Source organism: Nerophis lumbriciformis, linkage group LG09, assembly GCF_033978685.3.
Source record: "Nerophis lumbriciformis linkage group LG09, RoL_Nlum_v2.1, whole genome shotgun sequence".
NCBI classification, from domain to species: Eukaryota; Metazoa; Chordata; class Actinopteri; order Syngnathiformes; family Syngnathidae; genus Nerophis; species Nerophis lumbriciformis.
The window spans coordinates 22968345-22982614 of record NC_084556.2 but is presented as its reverse complement, the minus strand read 5'-3'; the positions used below and the strand labels follow the sequence as shown (position 1 = coordinate 22982614).

The 14270-nt window shown below is 39.8% G+C and overlaps 1 protein-coding gene across 1 annotated transcript in view; it reads left to right on the top strand.

The window, feature by feature from the left end:
• LOC133607068 (cell adhesion molecule DSCAML1-like) overlaps positions 1–14270 on the top strand; it is a 135135-nt gene that overhangs the window by 70985 nt on the left and 49880 nt on the right. Inside the window, exon 4 of the mRNA XM_061961527.2 lies at positions 12267–12413. Within this exon, the coding sequence (XP_061817511.2) occupies positions 12267–12413 (147 nt within the window). The remainder of the gene's footprint in view (positions 1–12266; positions 12414–14270) is intronic.

The following is a 14270-nucleotide window of genomic DNA, read 5'->3' as shown; positions in this document are numbered from 1 at the left end:
CTTTTCTTTGTGCTCGACAAAAGAAAAGTAGTGAGGATATCTCCATGTTAAGAAAATGGGCTTTGGAACCGCCATGATGTCTTGTTAGTAAACACAGACACGCCCCCCCCCCGCCCCACACACAGCGCCTCTTCTCTTCCTTGTGACACAGGAAGAATCAGAAGGACGACACCGCAGCTTTTCAATAAAACACACTCAGATCTTCTCCGTTTCTAGCCGATACTATATACAAAATAATGTAAAATAACGCAGTAACGCATCATGTAGTAACGGTAACCGAGCTACTGAATATAAAAAATAACGCGTTAGACTACTAGTTACCGCCGAAAATTACGCCGTTACAGTAACGCGTTACTTTATGACGCGTTAGTCCCAACTCTGTGGATGACACATCAGCATCTATAGTTAGCAATAGATCATTAGTCACTTTTGTGAGCGCTGTCTCCGTAAAGTGATTTTCCCTGAAACCGGACTGAAAGGGTTCACAGAGATTGTCGGACGCTAAGTGTTCATTTAGCTGCTGTGCAACAATTTGAAAAAAAGTCAATACAAAACAATCTTAGAACCGTAATTGAACTTTTCTTGAACTTTTCTTCTGCCACCAAACAAACTGCTTGTAAGTAGGGCTGGGCGTTATGGCCTTTTTTTAATATCTCAATATTTTTAGGCCATATCGCAATACACGATATATATCTCGATATTTTGCCTTAGCCTTGAATGAACACTTGATGCATATAATCACAGCAGTATGATGATTCTATGTGTCTACATTAAAACATTCTTCTTCATACTGCATTAATATATGCTCATTTTAAACTTTCATGCAGAGAGGGAAATCACAACTACCGGTAAGTCAATTTAGCAAAACTGTATTTATTAAACAGTTATTAGGCAGTGGCACAAACATTCATGTCATTTCAAAACAGAAAGTGCAAGATTGTCAGAGACATTTTAAAACAAGCTATAAGTGCACTTTTGTGCATGATGACACACAAGATATTTCAATAAGTGTCACATAAAAATGAGCTGCATATCAAATAGTATATGTCCTACGGTGTTGAAGTGGAAATAGTTGCTTCAGCATTTAGTTGGTGTGGCACCGAACGGAGATGTTGACATGATGTAAAGACATATTCCCGCTTGAAGCCAAACCACCGTCAGACGATGGACCCCGTGCTGTTTTTCTTGGGAATTAATTCTTCCTCCATTTCTCCATTTGTTACCAGATTTGCACTTTCTTTCTCTTGTATTACCACTCAAACCACACCGTTAGCTGTTAGCATCACAGCTAACGTTACCATGTTGCTACCTCTCGCTCCGCGGGAGCCTGTGACGTTGCTCACGTGACAGTATGTAAGAAGGTGCGCTTGTTTTAAAGTCTCTGTGAGAAGGAGAGACAGGAAAGAGTGAGAAACGCATGCAGTTTAATGCCCCGCAGCACCCTGATGATTATCTTGTGTGATGACTGTATTATGATGATAGTATATATGATAGTATATATCTATATATATCTGTATCATGAATCAATTTAAACAAGTTGAAAAACGTATTCGGGTGTTACCATTTAGTGGTCAATTGTATGGAATATGTACTTCACTGTGCAACCTACTAATAAAAGTCTCAAAAAGTCTCACGTACGTAACTTTGGGGACTTTGGGGAAATATATGTGCTGTATGAACTTTGGGGAGGTGAACGGTACTTTGGGCTGTGGGATTGAGTGTGTTGTGCAGGTGTTTGAGTTGTATTGGCGGGTTATATGATCAATGTCCACTCTCCGGTGACTGCTCATATCCAATATTCTATTGCTGAGTTCCTGCAACTCCGTTCTCGGTTGTTTCGTCCGCAGCCAATGACGCTTCATCGTCACCCTGACATAGCTTACCAGCCCTGCCGAAGGTACATCCACGGTGGGTCCCGCAGAAACCCCCAGCACAGTGACAACATGCCAATGAAATCTATTTGGTCAAAAACTTGCCGCCCGCCACGGAACATTGGCCTGGGAGTCAACCACAAAGTGTTAGCCTGCCTAGCTAGGTCAGCTAACCCAAGCCATTAAAATTACAGTGCTAGCGCCATCTTCGGTCTTCTTAACATCCGCTCACTCACAAGCAAAGGTCAGCTCATCCAGGATCTCCCTACTGACCATAAACTGGACTTAATTTGACTAACAGAAACATGCCAACACCTCAATGATTTCACAGACCTTAACGACGCAACTCCTCCCGAGTTTGTTAACACTTCCAAACCTCTCGATAATCTGTTGCGAGAAGTTGAAAGTCTCACTGGTCGGAGTCTTCTCCCACCTTCTGCTCCTTTGAATCCACAGTTTTGCAAATATCTGGACCTACTCCCACAATCATTGCTGCAGTGTACCGACCACCAAAATATAACAAAGATTTTATAAGTGATTTTTCTGCTTTTCTCAGTCATCTTTCTTCACTTCCCCCTATTATTGTACTGCTGGGGGATTTACATTTTCACATGGACAGCACTAGTAATACAATCTCCAGTGATTTTTCATCCTGTCTCCAAAGCTTTGGTCTGCAGCAGAACATCAACTTCCCCACTCACTGTAAAGGACACACGCTTATTAATATGGTTTGCTGTTCAGGTGTAAATGTTTTCAATGCAACTTCCAATTCACTACCCTACTCCGATCACCTGCTGGTATCTTTCACTGTCAAATTAAGTTTTTCTATAATTACCTTTCCCCGTAATATTTGTTCTCGCACAATCAAGGACATCAACTCTGACGCTCTTTCCACCACCATTGACAACCTCCCCAGGATAGACTCTCTTTCCTCTGCCGATGAACTGGTCACTTACTACAATAATTTTCATCATCTACTTGCTGGCTCCAGTGAAAGAGAGAACTGTCTCTTTCACCAACTCTGCACCCTGGTTTACTGCCACATTGCGCAAATTAAAAACCAAGAGACGCCAACTTGAACGTCGCTACAAAAAACTGGACCCACTATACACAAGGACATGTACATCCAATACCTTCAACATTACAAAGACTGTCTGAACAACACCAAATCATCCCACTATACATCTTTAATCAGTTCTAATGAAGGCAACTCCTTAATACTTTTTTCTCTTCTCGCCAAAATAACAAACCCACCGCATTCACTTTGCTCTCAAATGGACTCGTCCGTTTTTTGTTGTTCCCTTATGCAATTTTTCAATTCCAAAATTACCAAGATTCACCAGCAACTTCCTTTCCCTCAGCTACAGTACACCCTCCCTGCCTCCCTCATCCATTCATTTTCTCGTTTTCACTGGCTTCTCAGTTGGACATTACTGCACTTATCCATCGATCCAAGCCATCCGCCTGTCATTTAGATCCCCTCCCAACTTCTTTGGTGAAAGTCTGCCTCCCCTCACTGATCCACCTCATCACGAATATCATCCATTCTTCTCTCACCACTGGAATTGTTTCCTCAGCTTTCAAAACAGCAGCCATTTCACCAATTCTGACAAAACCTGACTTAGATCCAAATAATTGTAATAATCTTCGTCCCTTTTCAAATCTACCATTTAATTAAAAAATCCTTCAAAAAACTGTCTCCTCCCAGCTTCACTTCCACTTACTGTGAGATAACCTATATGAACAATTCCAGTTTGGTTTTCCGCCCCCTGCTCAGCACTGAAACAGCACTCGTAAAAATCACAAACTATCTCCTCCTGGCAGCTGATTCTGGTCTTCTCACTATCTTCATCCTTTTAGGTGTCACTGCAGCCTTCAATACCATTTCACACACTGTCCTCCCAAATAGACTTCACAATATTGGCATCACAAACACACCCCTTCATTGGTTTGGATCAGAGGTCGGGAAATATAATCTTAGAGAAAAATGTAATTTAAAACATTTGTACGCACGTACAACACTTAAAGTTAAAGTTAAAGTTAAAGTACCAATGATTGTCACACACACACTAGGTGTGGCGAAATTATTCTCTGCATTTGACCCATCACCCTTGATCACCCCCTGGGAGGTGAGGGGAGCAGTGGGCAGCAGCGGTGGCTGCGCCCGGGAATCATTTTTGGTGATTTAACCCCCAATTCCAACCCTTGATGCTGAGTGCCAAGCAGGGAGGTAATGGGTCCCATTTTTATAGTCTTTGGTATGACTCGGCCGGGGTTTGAACTCCCAACCTACCGATCTCAGGACGGACACTCTAGCCACTAGGCCACTGAGTAGACCTTCAGTATATCAGTATGTGGAATTAAATTATGGAATGGATTAAGCAAAGCAATCAAACAATGTACTAATGTCCTCTCCAAGGTTTCTCATAGTCATTCACATCGACGTCCCACTGGGGTGAGTTTTTCCTTGCCCTTATGTGGGCTCTGTACCGAGGATGTCGTTGTGGCTTGTGCAGCCCTTTGAGACACTTGTGATTTAGGGCTATATAAATAAACATTGATTGATTGATTAATTGATTGATTGATAATATGATCCACTTCAAGAAACTCTTCAAACTTGAAGTGTTTACAAATTACAAAGAAGAAGAACCATGATAATCCATTCTTTCACTCTCAAAATAATCTTACTTATCTCATCATATGAAATATAACTTACTTCACCAATTATTATTTATTTATTTATTTTTATTGTGATTACTTATGGAGTATATTGTGAATAAATTGAGAACAGGAAGTGAACAAAAGTTTTAGCAACTGTTATGCAAAAGAAAAGGGGTAGGATTAAATAAGCTCTGCTTCTTCCTACTCCTTTTCCAACATGTTGAAAAGAGAAACTGGAAATTGTGATGTATCATGTATGCTTGCATGTTCGAAATAAACTCAAACTCAAACTCAAACTCAAACCCTTTTTGGCTGAGAGAGCCATGAAAGCTGAATATTTTAAAATGTATTTCCGTGAGAGCCATATAATAATTTTTAACACTGAATACAACTAAATGCGTGCATTTTTAAGTAAGACCAACATTTTTAGTATTTTTAGTAGTATAACAAGTCTCTTATTCTTTTTAATAACATTGTTATTCTGAAGCTAACCAATAATAAATAAAATACCTCTTACCATTAATGCGACTTCTTGAACAGGTGCGGTAGAAAACAGATGGATGGATTAAATTGCATGAGAATGTTTTATATTTTGAACGTTATTTTTAACACTGTGATTACCAGTGAATTATTCATTACTTATCGTGTTAAGCAATGTCAGCTAAGATTTATCTGAGAGCCAGATGCAGTCATCAAAAGAGCCACATCTGGCTCTAGAGCCATAGGTTCCCTACTCCTGGTTTAGATCATATCTCTCCGACCGCACTCACTTGTTAAACTATGTTCATCCAAATACCCTGTGTCTCCCGTTTCCTCTGGTGTGCACCAGGGCTCTGTACTGTGTCCTCTATTTTTCATAATCTACTATCTACCTTTTGGCAACATTTTCTGTAAATTTAAAATAGATTTTCACTGTTATGTGGATGATACCCATACCTCTCTACCCAACCCACTACTTCTCTTCCTCCTTCCTCCCTTACAGACTGCCTCAATGAACTCAAGCAGTGGTTCTCATCAAATTTCATCCAACTCAACAGTAATAAAATCAAAATCTTACTTGTAGGTACAAAAGCCATTGTAGCCAAAACCAACAGCTTGTCCATCACTCTCGGCAATTCCTCCGTCTCACCCTCCACCCAAGTTAAGAGTCTGGGTGTCATCCTCGACAGCACACTCCCTTTTCAAGCCCACATAAACAACATTACCGGGTCTGCTTAATTTCATCCACGCAATATTAAAGTTAAAGTTAAAAAGTTAAAGTACCAATGATTGTCACACACACACTAGGTGTGGCAAAATTATTCTCTGCATTTGACCCATCACCCTTGATCACCCCCTGGGAGGTGAGGGGAGCAGTGGGCAGCAGCGGTGGCTGCGCCCGGGAATCATTTTGGTGATTTAACCCCCAATTCCAACCCTTGATGCTGAGTGCCAAGCAGGGAGGTAATGGGTCCCATTTTTATAGTCTTTGGTATGACTCGGCCGGGATTTGAACTCCCAACCTACCGATCTCAGGACGGACACTCTAACCACTAGGCCACTGAGTAGTAGTAATGACCTTAGCTCATCCCTGATCCCACATACTGCTGCCATACTGGTTCATAGTCTTGTCACCTCTCGCCTGGACTATAGCAAATCTCTCCTGTTTGGTCTCCCTCAAAAGTTACTTTACAAACTTCCGCTTCTCCAGAACTCTGCTGCCCAGATAATCACCAGAACCCCTTCAATTCAGCACATCACCCCTGTTCTGCAGCAACTCCACTGGCTACCCATCAAACGCCGTATCCAATTTTGAATAATTCTCCTCACTTTCAAAGCTATCTATAACATTTCCCCATCATATCTTTCTGACCTGCTCCACGTCGCCATGCCCTCACGTTCCCTAAGATCTTCGTCATTCCTCCATCTCACTGTCCCCTTATATAGACTATCCACCATGGGGGCCCGAGCCTTCAGCCGCTCAGCCCCTCATCTTTGGAGCTCACTACCACCAGAACTTTGCAATATGGACTCAATTTCCCTTTTTAAATCAAGACTCAAAGCACACCTATTCCTGACTGCTTAGCCACTGTAAATGTTATGTCTTTGTTGTTGTTGTTATTTTGATTTTATTATTTTGTTTTTGTAAGGTGTCCTTGGGTGCCTCGTAAGGCGCCCTATAGGTCAAATGTATTATTATTCTCCTTAATGCTGGGGTTCTTTGCCCACTACTGCAAACCTGTGGTAAAGAATCAGGGTGTTAATCTGGACAACAATCTGAATATTGCCAAACAAATTGACTTTGTTGTTAGAGAGAGTTTTTGTCAGTTGTGCTTTCTGACTGAAAAAAAGCCATTTGTCAACAAACGAGATCTTGAAATGGATACCCATGCTTTAATCAGTTCTCACTCTGTATGTTGGTCTTACCCAGTTTTCCATAAATCGTCTTCAGCTGGTACAAAATGCTGCACACTCGACACATAACTCCAGTTTTGCAATCTATGCACTAGCTTCTAGTCTGTTTTAGAGTTGATTTTAAACTTTTAATGTCTTTAAGGCAGTTAATGGTACTGCTCCAGTTCTCTATTTTACTTGTGGGAACTCTTAAACGTCCATCGCCCCGTTTGAGATGTATGGTCTGTCAACCAACAACAGCTGGAGGTTCTTCGGTCCAGATATAAACTCTAGGTCTTTTTCTGTAGTTGGTCCCAGACTTTGGAATAGTATGAACCATCACATATGTACATTTGTTCAAGACTAAACTTAAAACATACTGTATTTGGTACTTAAAATTACGATGACACTTTCATGAATTTTAACTTAGTTTTCTATTGTGTTATTATATTTATTATGTCCTCCTATTTTAAGCTCTGTCTTTTTTGCACTGCCGTCTAGCACTTTGGGTCAGCTGTAGCTGATGTAAGGGGCTTTACAAATAACGTTTGATTAATTTATAGTTTTCATAGTGTGTCAGTGTTCTACAGTGCAAGCAAGAGCAATAAATGCATTGTGGACATCTGTAAAATAAGCGTAAACTCTTTAATAGACCAGAGTATTTACAACTGGCCTGTCAGCCAAAGTGCACTTGTTCGACAAGTATGGACATCTGAATAATTTGTAGCTTGAAATAGCTTCTTACATTGTTCAGTCAAAGGTACAGAAGCTGTCAATTGTACCACAAATTTGCTTGTACTCATACTCCTGGTAATTGTAAGTACTTTAAAATGTTTTTTTTATCTGAGACATAAAGGTTTGGCTAAACGTTATGCACCAACAAAAATAAAAAAAAATAGGACTGCATGTTTGTTTGAATGGTTACGAAATAGGAAATACCTTGTTATTATTTAGCAACTAAATATTAATAGTTTTTGTTTTTTTTAATTTCCAGTAAACTTCCTTTACTTCATACCTTACCACCTTGCAGCTACACAATGTGTGCTTTCCCTGTTTTGTCTCTGATAACGTAGAACGTTGAGCTTTAATAATTGCTGAAATCACACCAAAACAGAATGAGGACGGCAGTGAGAAGACCCTAGCAACAGGGACAGGATGGAGAACGTGTGAAGGAAGGAGGGAGGGAATGAGGGAGGGAGGAAGCGTGGGGGAAAGATGCAGAACATCAATAAATAATGGGCTCACAGAGGAGGTGGAAATATGGGCCTCGTTATCTTTGCGCCGACGCCTTCATTTGCATGTGGAAAAATGTGGCTGCTGCTAACGCTCGTGCTCACATTCAGTGCACACACAGACACACAATCGTGGACTAAAAGGGGCTACTGTGTGCATCCTATTTATAGACACTGGTTGGATTTTTTCCATTGTTTTCCTCTTACAGATTCATAATTCAATTTACCTTGTTACTATTATTATTTGTCCCTGTGGCAGTGCGTGTGTGTGGGGTCACGGGCATGTAAAATGAACTGGAAGACCTCTTATAGCACAGTGGTAATTTTTTAAATGTAATTTAATGATTATTTAGCTGTTTTCCTTCAAGTGCCTGATAGGTTTAGTCAACAACAGAGTTTGTAAAACAAAGAAATTCAACTGCATTTTTGGCGATGAAAAGGAGAAAATAACAATCAATTTACAATTAAAGTGCTGTACTTGTAATATGATTACAAATTCCGATATTTCCCCTTTAGAAATGTTTTCTTTGCCACTAATGGGTTTTATTATAGCTCAAGTAGACCTCTTGCTAAATTGCAACAATGTCCGCGCTCCTAGAGGCAAAAGAGCTTCTTTCTGGATGGATGGACTCTTTCAAGAGCCATTTATGTTGTTTAAAAATGTGTGCAGTAAACCAAAGTAAGCCTTAATAGTTCAGAGTTTTATGTAGATGAACACATGTTGTAATTTTTGCCACGTTTGGGTCTTAATTCTCTGTGCTATGAAAAGCACAACAATCCTGATGGCTGTTGTCCTCTGATGGACATGATACCAAGATCATGTTTACTTTATTTAAATTCACTAAAAGAAGACATTTGGGATGTTTTCTTACAGAAAATTTAAGTGAGTCACATTGCAGGTCAGACTAGACATTGCAAAAAACAGCTGACAAAATAAAAGATAAAAAGACAAAATTTTTGATTTTTTTTTTTAAATGTGTGAAATTATCTGTCCATGCAGCTAGTCAATTTTACTTGATAAGAAATCCTGATTTAAGATTTGTTTATCTAGCAATCTGCAGGAATTTTAAGATAGAAATAAGTATTTTATTCTGAAAACAAACATTATTCAACTTGCAATTCTTAAATTAAGCATCTTCAAGATGTTGCAGAATCTTTAAACAAGATTTTCTATGTAGGGAAAGCCAACATATCTCTGTATTTGAATAGTTAGTTTCTATTTTTTAACAGTTTTTAACTAGAATAGACAAAATAAATATTCATGCTAAAATTAAGATTATGATGTAAAGTCAACACCTAAAAATAAATAACTCTTTAAACTAGGGAAATTTCTCAAATTAAAAATGTTCATCTTTGTGAGTGGCAAATAATTTGCAGTGCGTGTATTTATGATAGCATGCAGAGATTGTCGCAGTGTAATGTAACAATGTAAAATTATGCAACATTTTAAAAAGCCTACTTTTTGTGCTGCATGTAATGCTGCAGCTAAAGTGTGTGTGCATGTGTGTGTCTGTGCATAATATGTGTGTAACAGTATCTGTATACATATTTTTTGGCGCTTTTGCCAAGGAGAAACCAGAGCTGGAAAACCCTCTCTTCTCAATATTATCCTTTGATACTTCACCTCCTGGTGAAATACGCAAATGGACAAATACAAGTGAATAAGTATTGCGCCGCCATTGTTCAGTAGAGCTAGAGAACAAGGCTACCACCTATAAGGACGTATCATTTACTGAAAATAAAATAATACAAACTGTTACTCGTGCACTTTCCTAAAAATCAGGCATATCCACCGGTGGTTTCTTTTTGGCTTGTGGTTTATTCTTGAAATAAAATGTTATTAATGAGATATAATATTAGATATTATACTAATTTGCTTTGTCCCCAATAACACATAACATATATAGCTAATAATATAGCATTTTTGCCTACAGCAGATTAGTTTTAACATCTGAAATGCACAAAACACATCGAAGTGGCCGCCACATCTTTCATTTTTTCTGTATGCTATATTATTTTATTATCAGAGAATCATCTGCCACAGACTGCAATTATTTCATGCTTCATTTTCAAAACTATAAAACACAAAAACTAAGTACTGTAGTTGTTTTGCATTTTTTTCCTTTACTGGACTGAAACTGAACCTAATCGTGACTTTAAAACCAAAGTACACAGCCTGACTAAATTTGGACCCCAAACTAAATTTCATTTTGAACCCCCATAGTCCCATTACAAAAATGTGTTACACTTTTTTTTTTTTTATGTGAAACAATTTTTTGACTTTTTAAAATCAAACTTGAATTTAATTTTATACTACTAAAGTAATACATAGGAAATAAATTGTCAATATATTTTGTGCGCAAAACAACAAATTTAACAAAGTTGAAACATTAATTTACACATTTTAACACCTGTCCGGCTGGAATTCTAACCCAGTACTTGCGCTTACAAGCCCAGCAGTAACACAGCATGCCACGGGGGACTTTGTGAATTGCAGGGGGAAATTTGCCATTGTATTCTTATCAGGGACGGAGCAGAAATATGCTAGGAGTATGTTCGCTGTAAGATTTCATATGAAGCGCCGTGTTATTAATTCATTGAAATTTTACAGGTTTTTATTCACACAAAACAGTGCACCCCATGGAGCGCGGGGTCCTATTGACAGTGATCATAGCATACCTTTACACCACTGATGTGTGTGTCTGTCCGTGTTTGTGCTTTTAACATATGCTGTCTCTATTTCTCGTTAGCTTGTCAAGTAAGCAGGAATAAAAGCTGAGGGAGCACAGTGATTTAGTAATTAATATTTTACTCAGTCTGCCACTTTGCTTGGAGACTGCGAGGTGGAGGAGGCTGTGGTGCGAGAGAAGTGAGCTGAGACAGCTCAGATGACGGGCGACAGTTGACTAATGAGAGTTGACTATAAAATAGATTGATTCCATGCACAGGCCACTCGCTGGAGATGGACAGACAGCGCGGTGAAATCATGTGATTGAATCAGCAGATCGGATGAATTCAGTCTGCTGCGAAAGACAGAAATTGTGGTTTTGACACATCCTGCTGATCTCGCCATCTATCTGCCTGTGTCAAAGTGTTGTGACAGGCCACTTGTCAATGTTGTGGGAGTAGCGCTCTTAAAGTACTCATTATCCTGTAAGGCTTCTTTGCAGGGGGCAAACAAAGGCTGCGGTGAAATTGCAACATTTACATCCTCTCGTACTTTGTGGTGAATGCAAAAGCGTGCAGTGAATAAGTGCAGCATGTTTGCGCAGCCTTTTATTGGAACTCAATAATTATGGCACTTGTTACTAAAACATCAATTCTGATAAATACCAGGTGTACATGCTGGTCATCTAGTTGTTGGGTCTAGTGCAGAAAGCACAGCTCAGAGTTAACATGAGGATAGATGCTATATGTCAGGGATTTTCAACTAAATAGTTTTGGGGGCCACATTTCCAGGAAGCTAAGGACCGGGGTAGACATTTGATTTTGAGCTATTTATTCTGTCAGTGTTACAGGAGCGCTCTGCTGTTTTTAGGGACCTTCTTCAAGAATGTGAGCCTCTCACAAGTTTTTGAACTGAATTCATGGGCGACCAGTTGAATAGCCCACATGATGAAAAATATGTAACAGCCAAAAAGGAGAGGATTTAAAGGAGTGTCTAGAGGAACACCTCAGTTATGTTCTCAGTGTTCTATGTTTGCTAGCAAAGTTAAAATGTCAATGCAAGGATCGGCCAATGTGTTTACAGTGGTCCAAGTTCCTCTATACAACAGGAGCACTCTAGTGTTTTTAGGAATTTGCTGCAAAAAATGTTGTCTCCCAAATATTGAACTGAACTCATGGGCCAGTTCAATGGTGTCATTGCCAGGACGGATGGCCTTCAGGCCGCCAGTGGAATCCCTCTGCTATGTGTTATTGCAAACATGTTATTTCTGTCCTAATGCTAACCTATGAAATGTCTGCTGTAGCTCCTTGTAAGCATTTCACTTCACCTGTGAATGGTGCAAGTGCCGCTGTCACCTCCACATCTTTAGAAGGTTCCAGTTTTGGACAGCATTGTTATATACAATGTTAAGCTTTCTGTCCCTCCTTTTCTAATGTTTTTTTTTTTTACTGATTTCCTTAGGTAACAGGTTCTTGCTGACCTCCTTTGGCGCTCTTTACATCTCAGATGTTCAAAAGGAGGATGCCCTCTCCACATACCGGTGCATTACCAGGCATAAATACAGCGGGGAGACGCGCCAAAGCAATGGAGCCAGGCTCTCTGTAATGGGTAAGATTTTCTCTTTTTCTTTGTGGAATCTATTCAAGGGAATTTATTGGATCCGTAATCAGTGCTGCATACTTTTGAGGTGAAGAAGGCCTAAAAGGGTATCTCATTCTTTAATTAGAATTAAGGGTCCCACATTAGGCTATTTTTCAAGAATTATGTCTCAGGTGTCCTACAATAGTACAGTAGTACCTCAACTTACGAGTTGAATTGGTTCTATGATGTAGCTCATAACTCAAAACATTTGCTTGCCCCTTCCAAAACACAACAACTTTAATATGTGCAGTAACATGCTGTTTAGAAAAAACAAAAAACTTGTATATATTGTCTAAAAACAATACAATAGATTGAATGTACTACAAACAACTACAGTAGTTTTATGTAGTAGTAATGCACATGTTATTGTACCACATCGTTGGGGTTGTTGGCCCGATCCCAGGATGCAGAGAAGGTAGGCAATGAGCAGACAGAAGGTCCCTTCTATTAGGTACTAGGCAATATTATAAAAAACGGGGAGCACAGACGTGGCTGAAGTGGCAGTCGACAGATGGAGAAACTGAAAGCTTACATTTAAGCAGCTACCAAATGAACATTAAAGAATAAACCAGTGCCGAAAGGCAGGCAACACTGGTTCATAAACCCTTCTAATTAGTCCTCCCGGCAGGTGAGTCTCCTAATCACCGCATCGTGGCAGGTGCACTCAATCAGTGCTCACAGCAAAACGTGTCAAAAAAGGAAGGGAGGAGCCATGAAAGAGAAACAAACTAAAAACAGGAAAACAAATATACAAAGTCTGACCTGTCATTACAGTGCAGGATTTCTACAGTATCTCCTTCGAGCTGCTTCTCCGTCAAACACACCCCCAGTAGCATCTCCATATTTTTATGCATAAATGTCCGCCAATTTACGTTCCTACCCTCACCTGTAGTCAGGAACTTTGGTTAGTGACCTAGGGACACAATAAGGAGCTTGTCATCCGGGCCGACTTCAGCGTAGAGTCGCTGCTCCTTCGCATCGATAGTAGCCTTTTAAGGTGACTCTAGGATCTAGTCCTCTTGAACGCCTTCCAATGAGTTGTTTCTTGCATGCCCAGCCTGAAAAAGGCCCTGGAGTAGACCCAGGACACGCTGGAGGGATTATATCTCGCAGCTGATCTGGGAACACCTTAATGTTGCTCCAGTAGAACTGGAATAGGTTGACGGACACCGGAAAGTCTGGGCTTACTTACTGAGGCTGCTACCCCCATGACCCAGATAAGCAGATGAAAATGAATGGATGGAAATGTTTGCCGTTTGGAAATAACTTCTAAATCCTTAGTTGGTGTTATGTACTCCTCCTCCTTCTGTATGGTGCAGACTAGCACTGCTACACTCAAATTGCTTTTCCTAGTTCAATACACAGTCGATCCGACTATTTATTTTTTTAATTTTATGAATATTAACACTTTTGTTTTTGCTCGCATCTTTCATGAGTTGGACTCAAAGATCTAAAACTTTTACTATAAACACAAAACACCTATTCCTCTCAAATATTGTTTACAAATCTGTCTAAATCTGTGTTAGTGAGCACTTCTTCTTTGCCAAGATAATCCATCCCACCTCATAGTTGTGGCATATCAAGATGCTGATTAAAGAGCATGATTATTGCACATGTGTTCCTTAGGCTGCCCACAATAAAAGGCCACTCAAATGTACAGTTTTGCTTTATTGGGGATCAGGGGTTGGGGGTGGGGGGTTCAGAAAAGCAGTCAGTATCTGGTGTGACCACCATTTGTCTCACACAGTGCAACACATCTCCTTCGCATAGAGTTGATCAGGTTGTTGATTGTGGCCTGAGGAATGTTAGTCCACTCCTTCAATA